General features: G+C 49.7%; 1 protein-coding gene across 12 annotated transcripts in view; it reads right to left on the reverse strand.

The window, feature by feature from the left end:
• Positions 1–1,251: 1,251 nt before the first annotated feature.
• EPB41L1 (erythrocyte membrane protein band 4.1 like 1) overlaps positions 1,252–25,206 on the reverse strand; it is a 152,530-nt gene continuing 128,575 nt past the window's right edge. For 8 of the 12 annotated variants that reach the window (XM_042980487.1, XM_042980482.1, XM_042980485.1 and 5 more), the window contains 8 exons: positions 20,946–21,356; positions 19,008–19,112; positions 17,004–17,087; positions 10,954–11,040; positions 10,075–10,158; positions 8,007–8,087; positions 7,563–7,679; positions 1,252–2,017 (listed from right to left, as the gene is read on the reverse strand). In XM_042980487.1, the coding sequence (XP_042836421.1) occupies positions 2,009–2,017; positions 7,563–7,679; positions 8,007–8,087; positions 10,075–10,158; positions 10,954–11,040; positions 17,004–17,087; positions 19,008–19,112; positions 20,946–21,356 (978 nt within the window). In that variant the 3' untranslated portion in view covers positions 1,252–2,008. The remainder of the gene's footprint in view (positions 2,018–7,562; positions 7,680–8,006; positions 8,088–10,074; positions 10,159–10,953; positions 11,041–17,003; positions 17,088–19,007; positions 19,113–20,945; positions 21,357–25,206) is intronic. The other 4 variants (XM_042980484.1, XM_007073641.3, XM_042980489.1 and 1 more) reach the window with 4 other exon arrangements.

Below are 25,206 nucleotides of genomic sequence, written 5' to 3' on the forward strand. Positions count from 1 at the left end.
CTCAATAAATAAAATATTTGTTGAATGAATTTAATGACTGCTTTAGTGGTGGGACTGAGGAGATAAGATGGGACTGAGAAATTAAAGTGTAGTGGGGACACATTTCCTCCAAAGAAGACTCCGTGACTCAGAGAAGCAGCTCATGGCAGGCAAGCCTGGGAAAGACCATGTGTGCCAGAGGTCAATGCCAAGCTTTTGATGGGACTTTCTCCAAGAGCTTCTGTGATCTGGAGGCAATTTGGGGGACTCCGAGGATACAGGCTCAGAGCTCAAATGCTGGCTGAAGGGGAGGTTTCTGAAGCCAGCGTCTTATACATGGATGGAGCCTTTGAGCAACAACACCTTTCACCCTCAGCTTATTCAGGGGCAGGCAAAGCCTTTGGAAATGCAGTTTTGACCTATCAGGGCCTGCCCTGTGTTCATGGTCTCTATGGCTGCTTTGGCCCAGAAGGAAGATAATGAATGTGGAAGGGCAGAGGATACGAGTGAGCTGAGACTCTCCAGACAGCCAAATTAAAGCCACCATCCTCTGCAGCGGCCAGGGGCATCACCTCCCTCTGGATGGGGAGTCAGATGTCACAATGTGGTCAGGGAAAAGACATGTGGCCAAAAAAAAAAAAAAAAAAAAAAAGAGAGAGAAGACTGAAAACTGAAGCAATTTCCCTAGGGAGGTAGCAGAATCCTAACTCTGGACCCCACACCTGAGCATAGACCAGGCCCTGGTGGCTACTGCCCGAGGGGAGAAGGCATCTTGGACTACATCTGTGTTTCTTCCTTCTTGCCAAACCCCTGCCCCTCCATCTGGGGACCCCACCCCTCCCCACCAATCAACCAATTACAAATACCACACACTGTATTACTACACCGAACCGTCAGCTCCTACTGTGAGCAACCCACAGCCAGAGTCCTGGTCTCCTTGGCTGGGCCGGTTCAGGGAGATCTAAGAACCTTGGGATACATCAATCACAGTCGGATAATTATAATTTTAAAATGTCAGCTTCATACTTACCAGCACTGTTTATTTTAATATTTGTTTCCTGTTATATGTAATATACATAACTTAAAAGCACATCCATACACATTTCCTACAAGCTGCACCTTCAATGAGAACCCATAAACATAAAATGTCTACTTCCCCTTCCTGTGGCTGGGTTTTCTGTTCTTGCTTTCTTTTCTTTTTCTTGTTTCAAACCAGAGTCATCTGCAGTGGCCCTTAGCAGGACCAGGAGACAGAGGGAAGTGGGGGGGGGGGGAGGGCGGGGACGCAGGGGGGGGAGGGGGAGGAGACAGCCGAGACAGAAATGACCATAAGACGCGTGAGTCAGGGGGAGGGAAGGTGGAAGAAAGGAAGGTGGATTTTGCAGCCCAGTGTCAAGACCCAAAAAATAACAATCCAGTGTTCTTCCTCCTTTCCGAGTGGGGGTTGTGGGGGGGGGGGTGGGTTTCTTTCTTTCTCGGCAAATGGTTGACGGTGGCTGTCTTGCTGCTGCGACTTCTCTTGCTTTGCTGCAGAAGTGTTTCCTTTGCATTGGAGTGGGCAACACGCCGCAGGACAAATGGAATGCTTGTCCGCTCAGTGTAACGTGCAGAACCAGGGTCGTGTTGGACTCCTACAATCATTGTGGTCTGGCTTGCTTCTGGCGTTCCATGGGGCTTTGACAGGGGGAGCAAGAGATTATTGTCATAATTTTTTTTTTTTTCCTGAAAAGTCCCACCAATTCTTCAATGTGTCTGCAAAGGAAATGTAGGCGTTCAGATGTTGGTTGTTGCTGTTGGCCGACTGCTCGGCCAGCCCCAGCAGCAGTGCAAGGACGCGGTGTTTCCTGTATATATATCTATATCTATATATATCTATATATATATGCTTTTCCTTTCCCAGTCCCTCTTCGGTGACAGCACGTCACAGCTGGGACTTCGGTGTTGAGTCGGAGAATCCAGAATGAAGGCCCCTTCTTGACGGTTCTCTGGCTTGGGTTGGACCAGAAACGCCAGCATCTCTTCACAGAGGTCAGGATTCCTACAGCCAGAGGGAGGGAGGGAAGGGGACACAGAGGAGGAGGATAAAAAAATATTAGTAACTTTTGGTCACTCATCTTTAGATATGTGGCAAGGGGTTGTTTTAGCTGCCTTTCCTGTATGCCCTTTATTATGGCTCAGGAAGATACAGTGACTTGTCCAAGGCCACACAGCTTGTAAGTGGCAGCTGAGACCTGCACCCACATCTGTCTGACTCCGGAGCCCATGTGTGTTTGCTTGTTTGTTTCTGGGAAGGTGGTATCTTTCTCTTCCGTCTGGAAATCTGTCCAAGTTTCCTTTAACACTTAGAAGCTCAGATCACACGCGATTCACCTTTTCTTCCTACCTTCTCCCATTCTAAGAAATATTTAGTTGCGATTGTAGATGTTTTTTGGTTTTCCTCTCTGGTCTCCATGGGCCTGTGTGTCCTGAGGATTAAACCCCAGGGAGAAGTATTTAAATAAAGAAATTGGAGTCTGGATTCCAACTCAAGTTTGACTCCAAAATTTTGTGGTGAAGGGCGTGGGCTCTGCAATCAGACTGCCTGAGTTCAAATCCCATTCCATGGCCTATGAGCTCTGCAATCTTGGGTGAGTTTCTTAACTTCTTTAGGCCTCAGGTGCTCCCCTGCAAAACGGGTGCTTCCTCATACAGTTATAGGGAGGATTCGAAACAAGCGTTAGCAAATAGGAAGTGCTGAACAAACACTGACTGTTCTTATTATTTCTATTGTTGTTGCTAACTTAGCCACACTCTATTTTGATCTCCTTGAGGGCAATGGCTGCCTTTTACTTATCTTTGTCTTTCAATGCTCAGCACTGTGCGTGGCACACAGCAACTACCCAAAACCGTTTAACAGGTGGAGTATCATTCCTGCCCTTCGCCACTCATGTATGGTCACGTGCTAATGCAGCCATATAAACAAAATCCTTCGCGGCTTATGTGACGTATGGGAAAACTGAGACCCAGAGGGTTCAATGTCTTAGTGAGTTGGTGGCAGAAATGAGACTAGAACACAAGACTCCTGCTTTGAAATAGGTCAATTTTTTTCTCCCATTTAATCAAAATCTTAAAGGTAAGGACGCTGGGTGGAGGCTGCCCTCTTGCTGGCAGTGTTGAGGAGACAGGCCTGTCTGAAGGAGGTGGGCCAGTAGAAGATGGAGCAGAAGCCTCACATCGGGACTGTGAGTTGCAGGGAGAGAAAAGACCCTGTGTGAGACGGGTGTGCTTCCCACACTCACAGCAAGAACTTTAAAGAGGAGGAACAGGAAGGCCAAGAGTCCACTGGAGGCTGAACAAATGTTTCTGGAGGGTTCAGGGAGGGAAGAGAGGCTGAAGACCAGCAAGATGGATGCCTGTGTGGAGATAGGGCCTTGTGCACCAGGCTGCTAGCAAAAGCTTATGGTCTGACTTTCTCGGGGCTCATCAATCCCTGAATGTGGCAAAATACAAGGATGCAGGTTCACACTGCTGAGCACCTTCTGTGTGTGAGACACTGTCCTTGTGTGTCACTGCTATGGACTGAATATTTGTGTGTCCTCCCTCCACCAAAATTCAGATGTTGAAGCCTTACTTTTCAGTGTAAGGATTTGGAAGTGGAGGTCTCTGGGAGGTAATTAGGTCATAAGGGTGGAGCTCTCACATGCTATCTTATAAAAAGATGCACATGAGAGATCCTCTCTCCCTCTCTCTCTGCTCTCCACCATGTGAAGGTATATAGAAAAGATAGCCATCTGTAAACCAGGAAAAGCGTTTGCCCCAGGAACTGAAGTGGCCAGCACCTTGGGCTTGACCTTGGGCTTCCCAGCCCCCATAATTGGGAGAAATAAATGTGTATTGTTTTGTTTAAGCCACCCAGTATATGGTATTGTGTTGCAGCAGCCTGAACTAAGACACTCACAGATGTTGTTTAATTATTACAGCAGCTCCAATTTATAGATTAACTTCATTTTGTAGATAACGAAACTGAGGGAGGGACACCAGGGAGGTTCCTCTGGAACCACTGCTAGCCAGGAGTTTCTGCCTCCAAAGCCTGGGTGTGTTCTTTCTACTCAATTCTGCTAACTACCTGAGGAAATTTTTATTTTTTATAGTGGTAGGCTGCGATTTAAGTCCCACAGCTCAGTGTAAACACGATGTGAGATGTCTTCAAAAGCCCAGACACTTCAGAAGTGGCAGGGACATCTGAACAATGCGATATTATAATTTATTCTTCTCGGTTTATTACATCAGAATCCAAATATACAGCATTTTGTTGGCTTACTTTGAGTTAATAGTAATAATAGTCATAATTAGCTTTTCCTGAGCACTTACTATGTGCCAGGCACGGTGCTAACTAATGTATATGTATGATGTCACTAACCCTATGAGACAGATACCCTGAGAAGGAGGTTAAGGAGGTTAAGACCACAGGGGGCTCTGGAGTCTTACAGACGAAGTTTGACTCTGTAATCATGCCCCATGGCTGTGAGCAGGTCACCTAACATCTGAGAGCCTCCATTTTCTCATTTGTGAGATGAATGAGCAGCTGACAATACTTATATCAGGGGCATAACCTGGTGCCTAGAACAGCACAAGCGCTCCATAAATTTTAGCAACTGTTATTATTGTGCTTATTGTTGCTGACAACTAGATGATGAGGGAACTGCTGAGATAAATAATTTGCTGAAAGTCAAATGGCTAATACCAGGCAGGGCTGAGATCTGAATCCAGGTTTGCAGGATTCCAGATCTTTCCTTGGGATACCAAGATGCATCCATCCATCAAACCAATATAGTTCAAACACCTTAAAAAGAGTTTTCAAATTCAGAGAAGACCTCTCCCCCAGAATGAGTCTGACTATATTAGGGGTCAAAGGTGGTTCCTACTTGGCAGTAACTAGTGGTAAAGCATGTGGGCGAAAAGACAAGGGAGAAACTTCTGTCTCCTTCAGAGCAACATGAACAAGGTGACCTTTACAGAAGGATCCAAGAAGGAGAGGTGAGAGAAGGTTTGGGGGGGACAGAGGGAGGGAGAGAGAGGAAGAAAAAGGAGGAGAGAGAGAGGAAGAGAGAGAGGAAGAGAGTGAAAGGAGAGAAAAGCGGGGAGAGAGACAGAAGGAGAGACAGAGAATGGTGGTGCATGGACAATGGCATCAAAGGAAGAACTACAAGAGAGGTGAGGAGGACAAACGAGACCGCCAAGTGGGCAGACATCAAAAGCTCCATAGTGGGGTGGGGGTGGGGGGGCGGGAGGTGGTCAGGACATGGAGGCAGGGACCAGAGCTCTGAGTGGCCCAGGCAAATGGGAAGGCAGGAGCCTGGGGGACCCGCTGGAAAGGCGCTGGGAAAGATGGGAAGGAACAGACAGGGAAAGGAAAAAGTATGAGAAACGCATGACAGATACTCTAGGAAAGCATACAAACCAGCAGAAGACCCTCCCTGATGGGAAAGGGCTAGCCCCATCTCTTCATTTTGCAAGTGAGGAAAGTGAGTGCCCACGAGGGGATGGCTGGGATTGGAGCCAGGTCTCCGGATTCCCAGCACAGAATTCTTTGCATTAGGCTGCTCATGGACTTCCTAAAGACCAGGGTATAAATAAAGATTCCCAGGTCCGGTCCAGCCCTTCTAAATCAGACTTTATGGCAACAGTTCTTTTTTTTTTTTCTCTTCTCTTCTCTTCTCTTCTCTTCTCTTCTCTTCTCTTCTCTTCTCTTCTCTTCTCTTCTCTTCTCTTCTCCTTTTCTTTTTTAAGCAGGTTCCATGTCCAGCATGGAGCCCAACATGGGGCTTGAAGTCACGACCCTGAGATCAAGACCTGAGCTGAGATCAAGAGTCAGACGCCTTAACTGACTGAGCCACCCAGGTACCGAGACAACAGTTCTCTAGCACCTGTATTCCCCAGGTGACGCTGTCAGCTCAGGACCAGCGTGGCAAGTGTCCTACGCTACCACCCTGAGATGTGGGGGATGCAGAGCAAGAATAATTGGACAACCGAGGGGTAAGAGTGACAATTTGCATGAAAGTCTGAGGAAGGCTGGGAGGTAGGCTCCGCCCATGACCAGCTTACACTTCTAGAGCAGTGCTGTCCAACAGAAATAGAATGAGAGCCCTGAATGGAATTTAAAATTTTCTAGACGATAGTTTCTAGATTTTCTAGATGTTTCTAGTTTCCTAAAATCTTCTAGATAGAAATTTTTTAATTTCTAAATTAAAATTCTAAATTTTAAATTACCCTAAAAAGAGGAAAAGAAACAGGGGGAATTAATTTTCATAATATATTTTACTTAACCCAATATATCCAAACATTATCATTTGAACAGGTAATCAATATAAACATTATTGAGCTATTCTGCATTCTTTTTTTCTCATTAAATCTTCAAAATCCTATATGCATTTTACCCTTAAAGCACATCTGATTTCAGATTAGCCAATTTCAAGTGCTCACAGCCATGTGTGTTGAATAGTACAAGGAAAACATATCCATCATTGCAGAGAGTTCTGTTGGACAGCACGGTCTAGACCATGGTTTGGCAGCCTTTCAAAGTGGCAGGAAAATGTTTCAGTGCTTTTTCTTCTGACATGAAGGGGGTGGTGATCCACATTCTTGTATTTCTCTAGAAAACACAGTTTCATTCATCAGGGAAGAGGGTGCTGACATTTCTAGCACCCCCAAAGATTCCCTTGTGACTCCTCCCTGTCAATACCAGAACTGTCAGTCCCAGAACTGACCACTATTCTGATTTTTTATCACTTCTGGACTTCTTGTGAATAGAATCATATTACATACCACTCAACTCAATGTCTGTGAGATTTTGTTTTATGGGTCTGATAACATTCAGTGGATTTCCAGTGGGACCTGAACCCCCCTCCCCCAACCCAATGTAGGCTGATAAAAGCCCTATCTGCTGCAGTGCCCATCTCCTTCCTCTTGTTCAGCAAGGCACTGGTGAAGGTCCATCCATAAGGAAACAGAAAAGTACATTTCTCTTGTTCAGCAAGGCACTGATGAAGGTCCGCCCATAAGGAAACAGAAAAGTAAATTTCTGGCCCAAGGTGGCCTGAGAAGTCAGGGGTTTGCAATCGAGCAAAACAGATGGGATCGAGGACTCTGGTCATCATATCCCCCTTAGCAACATCCAGTGACCTGTGATGGACGCAGAGACTCAGGGACAAGGCGGCGGTACTGGGCCTGAGGGGACTTTTTCTGGCTTCAAATTTCTAGGTAATGGCCAGTGAGGCTATGCCTGCTTCCAGCTGTCCCACCTCAGTACCTGCCATCAACCCCCATCTCCCTGTTTTTACTGCTTCTGGATTTACTTTTCTGGGTCGGGGGCCTGAAACACCCAAGAAACCAAGGAACCAGCATTCCCCCCCCTTGTCCCCCACTGATTTGTGGTATTTGGGGGAGCCACGTCTCTCCTTTGAGCCACAGACCAGGAACATGGGGCATGAAAGCTGTGTTAGGGACCAAGCCACCTGATGGGCTCTCAGATGGAAATGACCCTCAGAAGATCTGGACATTGTTTCCTCCTCCCTCTCATGGCTGCGGAGCCTCAGAAGGCTTACCTGTGGCTTCCTGTCCCTCTCCTCCGGGGACGGGTCTGTTTCTCTGTATACGACAGCTTTGGTTACCAGCATGTCAGGATGCTGCAGTTTGGCCTCCTTGATGGCCAAAGCCAGGGCCTGGGAGAAAAGAGCAACAAAGTGAGGAACCATAGGATATGGAATACGAGACAGACCAGGAAGACCAACAAGCCCCTTAGTGTACAGTCATGGAAATGGAGGCTCAGGGAGGGCAGTGGTTGAATAGTTAGAGACCAGAGCTCAGGTCTTCTGGCTCCTTCTGGCCCTCATTCTACATCCATTCCTTTAGGGCTTCTTGTCTGAATAGGGTCAGCCCGAAGTGGACATCATCTCTGCCCACAAGGGCAGCTGCCCGTGGGTAACCCAATATGGGAGGGACTGGGCGCTGGGCAGAGCCACCGGGAACAATGTCCCCCGTCCCCATACCTGGTCTTGATCAACATCTTCATCCCCAGTGATGATGATTCGCTTCTCGATCCTCGTCTCAGAAAACCCCCCTTTCACAGTCTGCAGAGTGGGAGAGGGTGGCAAGGTCAGCCCTGGGGCCTGCTGGGCATGACAGGAGGCCCATCCAAGGCATCCCTCAAGGGCAAGGCTGGAACCAGCAGTCACCTTCTCTCCTGGCTCCCTCTTCTGGTTTTGGGACTTTAGGCTGCACGTCTTGCCCCCTGCCACCACACTCCCCTAACTACCAAACCTCCCTCTCTAGGTCTTCCAAGCCCAGCTCAAGTGCCGTCTCCCTGACCCTGGCTGGTGACCCTGCCACCCTCCCACCTTGGTACTCCCTGAGCACCAAGTCTGTATCTCTCTTGTGGTTCTGGGGCTCTCTACCTTGGGGTGACCTTGTGTGTGTGACCTGGCCTTGAGGGCAGGGGCTGTATTTTGTTCAATTCTGTGTCCCCTCCTCCCCCACTCCCCTGTCCAATCTGACCAAGGCAGGTGCTAAATGCAGACTGGTTGAATGAACACATGAATGAAATGTGAATGGTGACAAGGTTCTATCTTGAATGACTTCGAACAGTACTCCAAGAGAAAACTGTGTGGGTGATACTTACAACCTCCACTGTTTCCTGAAAGGGCGGGGTTTGGGTGCAAGTTTTGAAGTAGAAGATGGGGAAGGACAAAATTGCCTGGCATATTAAAGAGGGTGGTAGTGGAGGGAAATCCCAGCAAGAGCCAGGAGCAGACAGAAAGAAGGGGGCTCCCTAACTGGCAAGGCCAGGAGGAACTTGGGGAAGAGTTTTCTGAGCAGTACGCAGTGGGGTAGGTGACGGAAAACCTTCCCACAAAACTTTCAGGGAAAGTCAACATCACTCATAAATGCTCTCAGTGAGAGTGGATATTTTCTGGGGAACATGCAAAAGTGTTGAGTCCTTCCTGCACAGGAGCAAGCAGGGCCAGGACAGTGTGTGTGCAGGAGGGCCAGTGGGACCCACCAGACTTCTCCTTTGGATGACTCAGCAGAACCTCCACCTCAACCTGGCTCCCTGGCCTCTCTCCTCCAGGCCTCCATCTCTGGCCCGGGCCCCCTCCTACCTTCCTCCCGGCTGCTTGGGCACGGATATGCTGGCCTGCCTGTCTTCAGCCTCAGCTCGCACATGGGGAATGACTCCCTCCTGTGGCCCTTGCCTCTTCCTTTCCCCATTGCAACTCATACCCTGGTCCAGGCTCCCCATCCCTAGTCTCTCCATGCCTCTCTCTCTTCTCTCCCCTGTCTACCTATACATCCTGCTGGATCTACTCTCCTCCCCTTAAACCCCTTTGCCCTGGGTCACTCCCCAGTTAAAAAACCTTGACAGTGTTCCAATGGCTCTTAGCCTCAGACCCTTCACAGTCACATTTGTCCTGGGATTTGTCTCATTTGTCTCCATTGTGCTTCACCTGCTTCGAGTCCCCCCCCCCCCCCAGTTCCTCACAGTGATGCCCCCTACGTGCTACTACTCCCTGATAGAGATCACTTCCGCTGTTCCCACAGTCGTGCACCACTTGCACCCTAGCAAGAGGCTGGTGTACAGCTAATGCTCACTAACATCTGCTCAGTGAACAAATAAGCAAATGCGCAGTCTCTGCTCCCATTTTCTGCACTGTTTAGAATGTCTGCATCTGTCTTCTCCTCCCTCACAAGTCCTACCTGGCCTTCTAAGACCCTGCACAAACCCTACTCTTTCCAGAAGACTCCTCTTCACTCTTTGAGGCTTCCTTACGTCGCCTCTTCTAAATCCTGCCAGCACTTAAGTTCTATAAGGTGCAAATGCCATGGCTCAGAATTACTTCCAGTGAGATGGTCTTGCCCCCCAACCCAGCCTGGCTGTCGATGTTGAAGGGCAGGGTCTGTGCCTAGGACAACCCATAGTACAGAACAAAGCACAGAGCATTCCAGAAACTAGGAACGCTACAGGTCTTCTCTGTCCACATTACAAGGCACAGCAATGGCAATGACCTTCCCCAGCCCCACAGCCAGGCTGGGGGCATATGGCACCCTGCTGCTACTCACTTTGGTAACATGGGTGGTGGTGGAGGTGGAGAGGGTTTCCGCGGTGGCGCCGTAGGTGCTGGTGAGGACATCTTTCCCGATGATCTGCAGAATATAACCACCCCCCACCCCAGGGTTCAGGTAAGGATACTGGGCTCTGCAGGGTGGGGGTGGGGGGAGTGAATCAAGGGGGCCCCACAAAGGTGAAGTTTGGAAGCCAAGATGCTTCAAACCACTGACTTTAAGAATTCAGGAACACTGGAATCTTTAGAATGCTAGATCCATGAAACTCGCAACCACTGAATCTCAGATTCCCAGAACCTGAGATTCCTGAGGCCCAGAATCCTAACAAGACCCCAGAATTCAAGAATCCTGGTATCTTAAAAGAATGAACGGGGGATCCAGGCTGGAGACAGAGCCCTCCCAAGCTCCCACCCTGTCACAGCCAGGAACACGCAGTCTCAGGGGCTAGACAATGAGAAGGACAGACTTGAGAATGCAGGAGATGCGAGAGACCTCATGGTGACAGACTCAGTCACTGGCAGCCACATCCAGAGTGCAAGCCTCTGCGCTCCTAGTCCCTCTTTCCCCTGGCCAGTAAGGAGAGCAGATGCAAAAGAGCTGTCACATCACAGGCGCCACCAAGGAGAGGGGCTGCTTCACCCTCACGCTGCAGTGCCCTCTGGTGTGCATATGTGGGGGGGGGTGGAGGCAACAGATGAGACTCCGGTGGGTACAAGGGAGCCCTGTGGGCACCTGAAAAGGAGCCAGTTTCCTGGCGCTGTACTTAAGAGGGCAGCCTACTGGGCTCTATGCTGTACTTGCTGTGGGCCACCTGGGGACCTGTGTCCACATTCTCAGCACAGAGTACCCTAGCCTGAGCTGGCCCTAGCCACTTACCGGAGAAAGAGAACGGATTTCCGTGGCCACCGTCTGTGGGCCTGGGATCATGGCAGCTGCCCCCTTCCCGGACTTGAGACTGTTCTCCTGGGGGAAACAATAGTGCTCAGATGGCCAGATCTCACGTGGGCGGGCCCCCAGGATGGCCAGAGTATGTAGCCATGTAGCTCTCATGGCCACGAGGTTGAGGAATGACTTTTGTCATGCATTCGCGTGCTCACACATGGGCCTGCTCTCACACTTACTCTCTTACTCACTCACACACTTAGACACTTGCTCACTCATTCAACATTAAGAGTGCCTGGGGTTAGGGACATTGGTGAACAAGACACGGCATTGCTCTCAGGAAGCACTGACAAAGGAGCAGAGACATTCAGGTTTCTGTCCTGGCCCTGCCATGTTCCAGCCACATGGGCTGGGGCAGAGCCACTTCCGTTCTATGGGTCTCATGGATTTACCTATAAAATGGGAGTCCTGCAATGTAGGTTCATCAATGGTAACAAATGTCTCACTTTGGTAGGGAATGTTGATAATGGGGGAGACAATGCATGTGTGAGGGCAAGGGGTATATGGGAAACCTACATATTCCTATACATGGGGCATGCGGGTACCTTCCTCTCAACTTTGCTATACAACTGTTCTAATACATAAGCTGCTCTTGAAACTGCTCTGAAAATATGAAGTCTTAAAGTTATTTTTTAAAAAAGACATCCCTGCCCAACTCTCACAGAGACATTATGAGGCTAGCAGAGGAGAAAGGGCTTTGCAAATGCCAGTTTTAGGATAAACATAGGAATACTGGCTGGCTCCTAACAACATAATGATAACCAATATTTGCTGAGTACTTGTATGTGCTGGGTATTATGCTAAGGATGCACTATCTCATTTAATCCTCAGAACAACCACAGGAAATTATTTTAATATTCCCGTTTCACAGTTGAGAAATTAGAAGGCCAGAGAATGTCAAGAGGCTTGTTCAAGTCCACCAGCAAGTTAGTGACGGAGCCTGGATTTAGACCCATGTTTGTCAGTCTCCAAGTCCAACATGCTCCTTCGGTAACACTACTCTGCCCTCGGAACTGTTACCCTGGAGCAGCTCTTCTGGTCCTGTGGTGGATTCTAACTGCTAGATACTCCTGGATTGGCTGGATGTACTGCCCCACATCTGGCAGCGGGTCCGGCCGCCTGCCTTCACCTCCCACTTTCTATGCCATCTCGGGCTCAGTCCCCTCCATCCCGCAGCCCAGAGCTGTGTCTGTTCTGCAGCTGCCGAGCAGGCTGAACCTTTGTCCTTGTCTGTGCATGGTACTAGATCTGGATCTCTGCCTGCCAGGGGACAGGTGAGGACAGAAGCCATCTGCCTTTGCCCTGCCTACCCCCCACCCCATGCCTGCCTCCAGCTGAGACAGTGACCTGGTTACCTGGCACGCCACCAATGAGCAACCTTTTCAGATGGATTCCCAGAACGTGGCCCAGCAGCAAGCCTTTAAAAGGGCAGCCTTGCCAACAGACATGAAAAGATGCTCAGCCTCACTAATCATCAAATGCAAATCAAAACCACAATGAGATATCACCTTCCACCTGTCAGAAAGGCTAGCATCAAATAGACAAGAAATAACAAGTGTTGGCAAGAATGTGGAGAAAAGGAAACCCTCCTGCACTATTGGTGGGAATGTAAGTTGGTTCAGGCACTGTGGAAAAGAGTGTGGAAGTTCCTCAAAAAAATTAAAAATAGAAATACCATATGATCCAGTAATTCCACTACTGGGTATTTACCCAAAGAAGACAAAAACATTAAATGAAAAGACATATGCACCCCTATGTTTACAGCAGTATTATTTACAATAGCCAAGCTATGGAAGCAGCCCAAGTCTATCAATAGAGGAATGGATAAGGAAGACGTGGTGTGTGTGTGTATGTATGTATATAATGAAATGTTACTTTGCCATAAAAAAAAATGAGATCTTACAATTTGCAACAACATAGATGCACCTAGTGGGTATAATGCTAAATGAAATAAGTCAGACAAATACAATATGATTTCACTTCTATGTGGAATCTAAAAAACAAAACAAACAAACCAGAGAAAAAAGCAGAAACATATCCACAAATACAGATAACTGGCAGTTGGAGGGGTGGGGGTGGAGGATGGGCAACCAGGGGTGAAGGGGAGTGGGAGATACAGGCTTCCAGTTACAGAGTGAAGAGTTCGGGGGGATAAAAGCATAGAGAATATAGTCAGCAGTATTGTAATAGTGCTGCACAGTGACAGATGGTAGCTACGCTTATGGTGAGCGTAACATAACGTATGGACTTGTCAAATCACTATGTTGCACACCTGAAACCATTGTAACATTGCGTGTCAACTATACTTCAATTAAAAACAAGGGTGGGGGCAGCCTTCTGGGTTCAATGCTTCCTTTCCGTCAGCTTAGGAAATAGTCACTAGCCCCTTTGAATCCTACCGTCACTCCGGGAAATTCTCCCCTAAAGCCTCTTCTTTGCCCACTGCTCCCTCTTTCCCGGACAAGGCTTCACCTCCACTGACACATTGAAAATAGAGGCCACTCACTAATGGGGACACAGGTCATTCAAAACAAGGCACCATCTGTTCTGTCTCTCCTTTATCTTCAGCCAGTGTTTTCTCCCGCCTCAAAGAGGTGCGGCTCCTTCCTCTCCCTGGCCAGGGCAATGCCACCATCTTGGTTCTGGACCCTTCCTCCCTCAGACTGAGGGTTCTCCTCCTCACCACCCTGTCTGCACTGCCTCAGCCACTCAAGGCCTTCTCACAAGGCCACTGTCTCATATCTCTTTATCTATAGCCCAGATCTTTCTTGAAACTTAGACCTTTAAAATCAATTGTTTCCTAGACATTTTCCCCTGGAAATGTCCCACAGGTTCCTAGCACTCATCTGATCCAACCTCGAATTCACTGCCTCCCTGCCCCTGACACATGCCTACCACTAAAGAGCAATCCCCTCGAGTGCTCTCTGTTTACATCAGTGCTTCTCAGACTTGAGGGGTGTCACAGACTTCTGGGCCCTGCCCCAAGTTTTCTGAGTCAATAGGTCTGGGGTGGGGCCCAAAGATTTGCCTTTCTAAAGGTTCCCAGGACTGCACTTCAAGAATGGCTAGGTTAGGGGTGCCTGGGTGGCTCAGTCGGTTAAGCATCTGACTTTGGCTCAGGTTCACAAGTTCGAGCCCTGTGTCAAGCTCTGCACTGACAGCTTGGAGCCTGGAGCCTGCTTCAGACTCTGTGTCTCTATCTCCCTGTCCCACCCCCACTTGTGCTCTCTTTCTCTCAAAAATAAATAAACATTAAAGAAGAAGAAGAAGAAGAAGAAGAAGAAGAAGAAGAAGAAGAAGAAGAAGAAGAAGAGGAGGAGGAGGAGGAGGAGGAGGAGGAGGAGGAGGAGGAGGAGGAGGAGGAGTGGCGGCTAGGTTAGGGACACCTGGGTGGCTCAGTCAGTTAAGCATCTAACTATTGGTTTTGGCTCAGGTCATGAACTCACGGTTTGTGAGTTCAAGCCCTACATCAGGCCCCATGCTGATAGTGTGGAGCCTGTTTAGGATTCTCTCTCTCTCCCTCTCTTTCTGCCCCTCCCATGCTTGTGCATGCTCTCTCTGAAAATAAATAAATAAACATTGGGGGAAGGGGGAGGAATGTCTGGGTTAGTGTGCAAAGTCACCAGCCCACTTTCCCTCTGTTAACTGAACATTCTGTCAATGACCAAATCCTGCGTTTTCCTCTCTCCGGTTATCCCTTAACCCCGCTCCCCTTCTTTACACCCACCTCCTCGCACACGGGCCCTGCCCCAGTCCCCAGACTAGCTCTCTGCCTTCTCTTTTGGTTTCTCCCAATGTCTGGTCTCCCAATGTGGTCTCGGGATGCTGTCTGTCTCCCTCAGTGCTAGATTCACAGCGCCTGGCACAGTGCATCACATAGTGTGGGTGTTCAACAAATATTTGCCAAAGGAAGGATGGAAGGAGAAAGGGAGGACATCAGGGAATTTTCCCTCTTGTGATGTTCCACACGGTTGCTAGAGTAATCTTTCTAAAACACAGAGAAACACATACTTGATGACATCATGCCCCTACTTCAAAAGTTGGGAGTGATGCCCCACTATCTCCAGGATAAAGTGTGAGCCTCTTATATGACATTTGAGGCCCTTCAAGCCCTGGCCCAGCCTACCTTTCCAGATCTTTCCCCTTCCTACCCCACTCCTCTTCCACACACCTGACATCTTGCTTTACGGACCACCTGCCTTTCCCCAAATGTGACGTTCCTTCCCATCCTTGTTTTTGCACCTGCTATACTCCCACTGCCTACAATGCCTTCTGCTGGGGCTGACCCTTCACTTATCCTTTACGTATAGCTCAAATGTCAATGCCTAGGTAAAGCCTTCTCACTCTTCCTGGTAGGGGTATCACCCCATACCTATCCTCCCTGAGCCCCCCCACCCCTGCCCCGCCCCAGGAAAGCATTATTGCACTGTTCCATGAAGGCAGGAGAAAATAACAGCAGTTCACATTTACAGACCCCTTCCCAGGTGCCAGGCAAGCCTCTGCACAGATTACCTTGGTCCATCCTCAGGTCAACCCTTTGAGGGATGTACTATTATTGCCCCCATCACCCCATTTTATACAAGTGGAAACTGAGGCTTGGAGAGGCTCAGATAACTTGCTCAGGGTCATCCTGCCAGGAAGTGGGAGAGCTGGGCCTTGTTCACCACTGTGTGCCCAGGACCTAAACAATTATATGTACCTGTGATCATTATTTGAACAAATGACTTCTAGCAGGTAGCATATTTTCTTCAACTCTGTATTCTGTACCAGGCAGACAATAGAGAATAATAAATGTTTTTGGAACAAATAAATGGATGGATGGGTGGGTGGGTGGGTAAATGAACAATGTAGCTCCCTACTCACTATGGTATGAACTTAAATTTAGCCCTATAAGCATCCTGATGCCACATGGAGAGAACTAAGGGAGAAGAGGAACTGAGTGACCAGGAAAGAGGGTGCACACTGGTAACTGGTTGGGATTTATTTGTCTTTGCTCAAAACCTACCTGCTGGGTAGTCTAAAGGCAATTCTCTTCCTATGTGTATATCAGGGTTTCAGCAAGAGAAAGCATTTGAAAACAACTTTCCACTGACTCAAGACAGATCCAGCCCAGACATTAGCGTCAGCCCCAGCCCCAGCCCTGGCCCCAGCAGCCACGGTTCACAATGGTCGGGATGAGGGTGCAGAGTCGGTGATGTGTATAGTGAGGCTTCTGGGGTCAGAATGCCTGAGTTTGACCTGGTTCTACCACTTACTGGGTGTGTGACCTTAGGAAGTCACTTAACCTCTCTGTACTTCAGATTCCTCATCTGTAAAAGGTGGAGAAAACAGAGAATCCCCTTTAGTTTTTGTGAGGACTCAGTGAGATCACCCATTCATGGTTCTTGGCACTTTGCATGGGAACACAGCCCGGGTGCCTAATGCTATCTGGTCTGTGTCACCATTAAAGGATCTGACGTTACCGGACTCTCTTAAGAACCTGTGAACAAGGCAGAATGGGAACTATTCCCACTTTACAGATGAAGACACCTGAGGCCAAGGACCTTCCTTCACATGTCAGACCACAAATAGGTAGCAGAACCAGAGTCCTGAGCTTCCAACTTACGTTCACTGCATGCCATCTACTGACCAAGGTAAGGAAGTGGCCCGAGACATGAGAAAATGCACAGCTGCCAGGAGCTAGCTGCCAGGGATCTTCATGTGTTGCCAATAATCAAATAACCAGATGGTACCATCTTCCCTTTACCCCTGCTGTGGCTGAGATGGTCCAGATAACTGACACTCAGGGATTCCACCTCTCGCATTATTCAATTTGGAAAACTGGATGTCCTGTGGTAATAATGGTCCCAGATTCTACGTCCCATGCCTGCTGCAGTGAGGGCAGATGAGGACTTCCCCAGATGGCCAAGGCTGTGATATTGTTACCTGGCTGTTTTAGTGCAAGGGGGCTGGTCAGAGAGGGAAATCTCTCAGGTCCTACTTACCATGGTGGTTGATATGGTCTCCGTGGTGATGGAGGGAGCAGTTGTTATGGACTCCTTTCCCCCTGGGGCAGTCCCATCAACCTGCTGGCCAGAAGAGTCATGAGAGATAGAGAGAGAGAGAGAGAGAGAGAGAGAGAGAGAGAGAGAGAGAGAAAAGCACACCAGATGCACCTGAAGCTTCTGTTACTTGGGTGGGTGGCATTCCCGGTTACAGAGTGATGGGCTGTGTGAGTGAACATGCACTGGTGGGGAGGGGAATCTGTCTACACAGGGAGTGAATCACAGGTGGGAGGGGGATGCTCACAAGTCCTCCTGATCATTTGAACCATCTTATTTGACAAAGGACAACAAATCAGATAGCCTGACAAGTCTAGGCAAATTTCAACACATGTGTTCTTTGATTCCATTGCTGGGAATTCATCCTTTGCATGTAAACTTTGAAAACTTTGCCAAGAAGTATGATAAAAAAGTTCACTGAAGCATTCACCATTAACTGCCAAGGACACAAACAGCCACAAGTCCACTGATGGGAGAATAAGTCAGGACTCACTCCCAAGTGGGACTGAGAAGAGCAAGGTGAGCCCACATATGGCAAATGAGGAGTGATCTCCAAGACAGTTATCAAGAAAAAAAGGTCAGGTGTAAAAGAGCATCTCTTTCGTGCAAAATTCTAAAATATCCAGAGATGTGAGTGTATAGGTTGGAATATGCATATTTTTTTCCTAGGAAGAATCACAAGACAAATTTCAATTTGTTCTATTTGAATTTCATAATGGAACACTTTGCTGGTTTTTTAAAATTTTCTTAACATTTATTCATTTTTGAGAGACAGCAAGACAGAGCACGAATGGGGGAAGGGCAGAGAGAGAGGGAGACACAGGATCCGAAGCAGGCTCCAGGCTCTGAGCTGTCAGCACAGAGCCCGATGCGGGGCTTGAACCCACGAACCGTGAGATCATGACCTGAGCCGAAGTCGGATGCTCAACCGACTGAGCCACCCAGGCACCCCATGCTATTGTTTTGATGTCAGTGAGAATTACTGGGCTGTTGAATTTGGGGCCTTTTTTAGTTTTATTTATATTTCTCTATACGAAAGCAAAATAAAACATGTGTTACTGAAACAAAATAGGACAGAGAGGGAGCACATTGCCTACAATCACACAGCTCGTCAGAACTTGAGCATCTTGACCATTGCACTAGCTACCATGTAGACCATAATGCAAGTGATAAAGAGTGGGGGGGGGGTATTCTGGAAATGACAGAGTTGCCCACATTGTACTGGTTTACACCTTACTTTAGTTCTTAAAACACAGACTAGTCTCCTCTCCCTGCACTGTAGCCCCTCTGGCCGCAAGGAACCTAGAGGGTATCAGACCTACAATCTCAAGGTTCAAAGTTTAAAAACCACAAAAGAAACTTAGGAAATGTACCATGCACCTGTACACCTGCAGTTCACCTGTGTCTATTTAGGACCACTTTCTCCAGGGGACCAAGTACATTTCATCTTGCTAAGACAAATGATCTTCTATCTTTTTCTCACTTTGTTCACATTGCCAATCTGATATGGAATCCGCATACGTCAAAAAATGATCCAATGTGAGCCATTCTAACAAAAGCTGGATTGAGAGGTCTCCCTCTTCTCTCCCAGGGATACGTCAAGAAACCTCTCGAACTCCTTCAAACAATCTGAAAGCCACAGTCTAGTCCACTAGCCACTAGCCCTTACAGCCCTCCCAGAAAGACAAGGGAGACATGCTCATTCCCATTTGAGAGATGGGAAATTGAGGCTTTTAAGAGGCGTGGTCTGTCCAGGACAGAAAATCATTCCACTACCCAATTCTAGAGCTCAGGGAGGACAATGAAGCTTAGAAGAGCATCGGGGTTAAAATGGGGGCTCTGGGAAAACAACGTGGCAAGGGTTGGCCAAGGGGCTTGGCCTTGGTGGGGACCCCACCCTTAATGTCCAATGCTTACGATCAGGGTGCAATGAAAGGCACGGGTTACCTGGGTGCTGTCCACAGTGGTGACTCTGGTCTGCAGTACAGCCTCTGGCTCAATCTTCTTTCTGATGGCCAGGCTGCTGACAGTCATGGTTTCTGTTTTCACAGGCTGTAAGGAGATGAGAGAGAACTCCATAACCCAAGCCGCTGCATGGCTCCTGCTCACAGCCAAATGCAGTGTAGCCCCCATCCCTGCAGCCAGCCAAGTCTCTGGAAGGGCACGCAGGTCAGGGCAAAGAGGCACGGTGAGATGTCATAGACAAATAGCCAAGGGGAGAGCCAGAACTATCAGCAGTACCCAGACAGGCCTGCTCATGGCCCTGCAGCCACATAACCTCATGGTGGCCATAAGTTGTGTTTTAGGCTACCATTAAAAGAACATCTACTATTCAATTAATATGTTCTGTGTCAGGCCCCACACTAAGTATTTTCCTTATATACATCCTGAATGACTTCGATGATTATGCCATCACCTCCCAGCTGCTTCATCTGAACTGTTCTTGAGAGCAGGAGTCATACAACTGGATGCCTACAGAGGCCAGGCAGGAGATGGAAATGGGTGAAGTGGGCTTACGAAGGACTGGAGTGAACTGGAGAACATGTAGGGACCAACTGTGGCCATGGCCTCTGAGTGACTGGATCATCGGATTTTCTTAATGATATTAAAAAAAACAAAACAACACTGTGGATTTTATATTCAACATCCTTATTTTTAAATCAAGGTCCAAGAAAACACATCTGCTTGCCAGATCTGGCCTGGAGCCACCAGTTTTCAACCTCTACTCTAAAAGGCTTCAGTTAAATGATCAGTTTCTTCAGAGTCCTCCATCCAGGCTAGTTCACATGACTATTAGCATATTAACATATGTGAGCTGAACGAATGAATGAAATAGCTTGTCATCTGGCTGGGAAGGCAGTGAGAGGATTCTCACAGATTACTGTCACCCTGAGATCTAGCCATTTATCCAGTTAGTCATCTATCAGTGCCTGCTATAGGCAGGCTTAGAGCAGCTGCCACCCAGTAGGAAAGCAGACCTGGCTGCCACTAACCTGACTATCTGGGACAATGCCGGGAACAGAAACATTACAGAGCAAGGGGGCTGCAGCAGGTCCAACACTTCTGCCCAGGGTGGTTAGGAAAGCATTTGCTAGGGAAGTGATATCTGAACTTGGTCCTGGAACGTGACAGGTTTGCAAGGCAGAGAAAGGGAGGGAAAACCTTCTACCCAGAAAGTACACCATGGAGTGAAAGTCCAGAGTAGATGAGCTCATATTTCAATGCCTGGAACACGGGGGAGAGGAGAGTGTGGTAGGAGGTAGACTGGGACTGTAAGAGATGAGGGGGCAGAGGAATCACGTGACAAAGTTCCTCTGAAGGAAGGACACAAAGCAGAGAGACCCAGACACAGTCTATCCCCGTGTCCCCCTCCATGCGGACATTTCCTCTTCTCTAGGAGTTTCCACTGCTACCCCAAGACCCCAGGGCCAGATGAATTTAAACTGCTGCCCCTTCCCCAGGAAGCCCAGGCCCCAGGGAGAGGAGCCTGGGCCAGGATCAGGAAAAGCCACCAACTTCCAAACCAGGCTGCAGGAGCCCCGCGAGTCCACAAGCCCATGCTCTCTGCAGGTGCCATGCAACACAGGCAGGGAGAGGAGGAGTCGAGTAAGACCAGACTGTCTGGCATCGCTTGACCTCAGGCAAGCAATGGGGTCACAGGGTTAAAACGCCAAGGAGTGCATGTTAGGGGTAAACCAAGATGGCAAACATGCGAGCACAGAACCATGCTGTTCTGCGGAGGGACAGTCATGCAACACGAGACAGAGCTTCAGGCTGAGGGGCTCTGGGCTGCAGGCTGGTGGCTCAGTCTTCTCACAGATGGCCCGGGGCCCTCTGAACATGCAGTGCCCGCCAGGCCCAGGTCTCCAGGATGCTCCACTGTACCTCAAACTGGGGCATATCTGGGGTGGCGCAGGCCCCTCGATCTGGGCTATCCTCGATGCCCCCAGACTCGTCTTCCTGGCTGGGGCCCCCCTTGCTGAGATCCCGGGAGAACACCAGGCCCTCAGTTTCGGAGTCGCTTTTGTCTCGGTCGAGCTCAGGCAGGCTGCGGGAGAAGTCTTCAAAGGCGCTGCCGTGGTAGTCACCAATGACCGTGAAGTCAACCTCAGCCTCCAGGCTGGATGTGGAGCTGACCGTGATGCTGGAGCACTTACGCTCAATGGCCAGGTGGTTGTCTTTCAGGAACACCGCGTCCCTCTCCTGGTCCTGGTCCTCGTCTCCCGTGTCACTCTCTGGGGCCTTGGGACGGGGCGGTTTGACCTTCTCCTCTGAGCCCTCCCTTAGCCCTGCTCTCTATGGCCAGATAAAAATCAAAGGAACAGGGGTGTGGGGTGGGAAGAAAGAGAGAAATCAAGATGGTGAATGACAGAAGAAACCCTGGGGCCATTTCAACGTCTCAAATAGAAGAGCAGGTCAGGAAACGAAAAACGTTCCCGGAAAGATTCCTTGGCATGACAACAAGCTTTAAAAAACCGCAAAGTTCTCAAGAGTGGGGAACGCTCCTTTCCGAGGGTCTCCCGCTGATGGCCAAAGCGAGTACAAAGCAAACATCCTGCCAGTTCGTTCTGGACAGGAAGCCCCATCCAGGGTCTGGATCTGGGAGCTGATTAGAAGCGGCATTGTGCGCAAGGCAGGGATGGGAGCCTGGATCCAGGCCCATCCGTGCAGGTGGACATCAAGAGACAGAAACCAAGGAGGGAGACCCAGGGATTTAGGGAAACCCGGGACGGGGAGGCAGGGAGGCTGGAGCCAAGAGCTTTGAGAAACAAAGAGGAAGCCAACATGGTTTGTCAATTCCACTGAGTCTCTGTGGGAGGGGTCAGCATCGTCTAGGGGGGAGGAACAACAGGGGTTAATTCCTGGGAGCTGGGTGCTGCATCAGTTCAACCCTGAGCTCCATAAGGGGCCGGTGGGCAGGCCATGGAGTGGAGGTTCTAGTCCCATCAGTGTAATTGACAACAGCAGGCCAAGGAAACGCTGGAGGGGAACCAGCAACTCTTGTCCGACATACATACCTCTCAACTGGCCTGTCAGGGATTAAACACCACATTCACATTTTTGGCTGTTTCATGACGTTCTTTTTAAAGCCCAATCTAACACCCACCAAATATTTTTTAAAGTAGTTGGCTTCAGGTTCTAGAGATTCAGTGCACTTAGAGATTCACTTGCTAAACTTAACTTCCATTTTAGTTTCTGGAAGGTTGAGAGGTGTGAGGACACATTCCAGACAAGCGAGAGTTGAGCTGCCACAAGAGGCACTGCCCGAGCAGGTGGGAATCTAAGGCAGCGATGCACCCCGGCCAGGTGAAGATGACTGGGTCATCAGGGCACCAAGGGGCTGCAGAGACCTGAGGGCCCGAGGGGCTGGCGAATCTCAGGCGCCCCCCTTTTCCAGGGGGGTTTGCTGCTAAGCTGGTGATGTGCTTCTCTTCCCTGACCGCATCTCCGGATGTGTTCTGGATTAGAGAAGATAGTTAGTCTTAAGGAGGCAGAAAGGAACTTGGCAGTGGGACCAAGAGGGAACCAGAAGCGAAGGATGGAAACCTCTGGACTGTCAGCTTCCCCAAGGCAGGAGAGCCAGGGAAGGGAAAGGGTGAAGGAAGATCGTTGGACAAGCCAAGCAAAACAGGTAGGAGCCCAGCAGGTGGGGGCAGCAAGGCAAAGCAAGTGTGTAGTTTGCTGGCGGTGGTGCCAACCTTCTCCACTGGGGCTGTGTGACCCTCTGGGCACCAGGTCACACCACAAGCCGAGGGTCTCTGTGGCTAAGCTAACACAGGCCAACCAGATGAACCCATCATTCCGCCTGGGCTACCCTCAGGCTGGTTTAGGGGAAAGAACTCATAGGAATGGACAAGCAGCCTCTGATCGCAGTAATGATGAGGGGCCACTGAAACATGCTACTACGGAGCTACGCAGCATGCGGTCTACTCCCCCAGCTCGGGGGCAGTGGTGGGGGCAGGGGCTCACGTGGCCAGTTCCCCCAGTGGCTACCTCCAGCGCAGTTTCACAGCCTGAATCAGGGGACACGAGCTCGAGTTCTGTGCATCCTTCCTGTTGGGATGTGGTAGAAATGCCCTCCCTGAAGTGTCTGGCAGCCAGTGGCATCACTGAGGAATGGCTGGCTTTGGGGCCAGCAAAGTCCCCTGGGGGCTGGAGTTGGACGAAGCCCAGATCCAAAAGCTTATTCCGCTGTTGCTCTACCTGACTCATGGAGGTCTCTGGAGACAACTCGTTTATTAGGGCCCTGGTTTCGCCTTGACTCGCTCGGCGAGTTTCAGCTCCATGGGTCTCAAAGATCCGAATTTTATTGGCCACTGAGGTCTTGCTAATATCTTCCAGGGAGCCCTCTCGGCCCCCAGCCTGGAGAGAGGTCATCTCCCTTTGCTTCCCTGGAGGGAACACCAACGCCAGGGGTACAGCTCCCTCAGCTTCTTCAGAGACAACTCTGGGCTTTCTGCTGGCAACGGGAGGTGCCCTGCGCTCTCCTCTGTCCAGGGTCACGAACAGTCCTACGTGGTCCTTAGGCTCCGGGCTCTCTTTAAAAGGATGGGCATGTTTGAGAAAAGCAGGGGACTGTTCTCCAAAAGGATCCCCAAGGTGTGGAGGCTCCCCTGATCCACGAGGGACTGGGCTTGGAGAAGTTTCCTCTGGAGCTGCCTGAGCCTGAAAGGGACCAGGGAAGGCTGGGATGGGGGTGATCACCTCCATCTGAAGAAACGCTGAGGCCTTGCTGTCCTCCGTTGCAGGGTCTCCCATTTGTGTGTGAACCAGTCCCCTGTCTTGGGGCAGGAAGCTGCCTCTGTCCAGTTTGGCTGGCTTCCTGACATCATTAGGAGGGATGGACCGCGGAACGATGCAGGCTGGGAGGTCTGGGCGCATGCCTCCTCCTCTGTGAGGTGAGTGGTTCTTCCATCCTGCTGGGATATTTTTCTCAGCCTCTTCCGTCAAATCTCCACTCTTGGGGGTCTCTTCCTCTGTGCCTATGTTGGATGCTGGGTGGCTAAATTCTCTTTCCACCCCCCGCCCAGCTTCTTCCCAGTCCTCAGCAAATGTCTGCCCTGGAGAAGGTCCCTTACCAAGCTGCTCAACAAAGACCTCCAGGCCATCTTGTCTTCTGTGGCTCCCAGGGATCCCTGCCCCTTCCTCTAAGGATGCCGTGTGGGCTTCACTCTCTTCATTCTTATTCTTGCTGGAAGCTGCAGCAAAGCCCTGTAGGCCTGAGGAATTCCACTCAGAGCTCTCTAGGAGCTTCTCTGGGAGCTCTATCCTGGTCTCGTCAACAGGAAGGGCATCCAGAGGTGGAGGGGGGACTTGGTCTTCAGAGTCTTTCCCTCCATAGTTTAAGTAGAAGCTCCGCTCTGCAAAGGAAGGTTCGGTTTCATCACTCGAGTCGGCTCTGGCTTCTGACTGGGCTGGGTCCAGTAGAAACGACTGGAGTCCTCCCTTGTCGGAGGCTGGAGAGGGGATCTCGGCCTCTGCTGGCCTGGCCCCTGACGCAGCAGGTCTTCCACAAATCGGGATCTCCTCCAGCTCCTTCCTCAGTTCCATCTGGCCCTCCAGCTGACCACCTGAGATCCAGCGCTTCTTGATGGTCGCCTCCCCAGTGCCCACCCTCAACTGGGAGCCCTCAAGGAGATTTTCTGCCAGTGTGCAGCCTGCAGCCAGAGAAGGCCCTCCTGGGCCTTCCCTGACCCAGGGGCCTTCCTCCCACACTGACTCGAAGTCTTCAGGGCTTGCAATCATCCTTCCTTGTTGCTGGGTCTTTGCTCTTCTGACTCCCACCATTTCTTCTGTGGCCACTTCAACTTTGAACTTGTCCACCAGGATGTTTACCTTGGAGAGTTTGCCATCAGCAAGGATATTTGTGAGGCCTGCCTTACTTTCTTCCTGCTGCGTGGTGGCCGCTTTTAGGAGACTGAGTTCTTCTGGCCTAGTGTACTCTCTTTCTATAAATACCCAATGCTCTGAACCCTGTGTTTCAATTGGAGCAAGAAGAGTTAACATGAAATATAGGCACATGAAAAACAGGTCACTGTTTCCTGTGCAAGAAGGGACCAACCTACCACCAAAAGTTAACATGTCCCCAGAACTGGCTGGGGGGAGAAAGGCGTGACAATGCTAGTCAGCCTCATTAAGGCTACCC

This window comes from Panthera tigris, chromosome A3 (assembly GCF_018350195.1).
Source record: "Panthera tigris isolate Pti1 chromosome A3, P.tigris_Pti1_mat1.1, whole genome shotgun sequence".
NCBI lineage: Eukaryota > Metazoa > Chordata > Mammalia > Carnivora > Felidae > Panthera > Panthera tigris.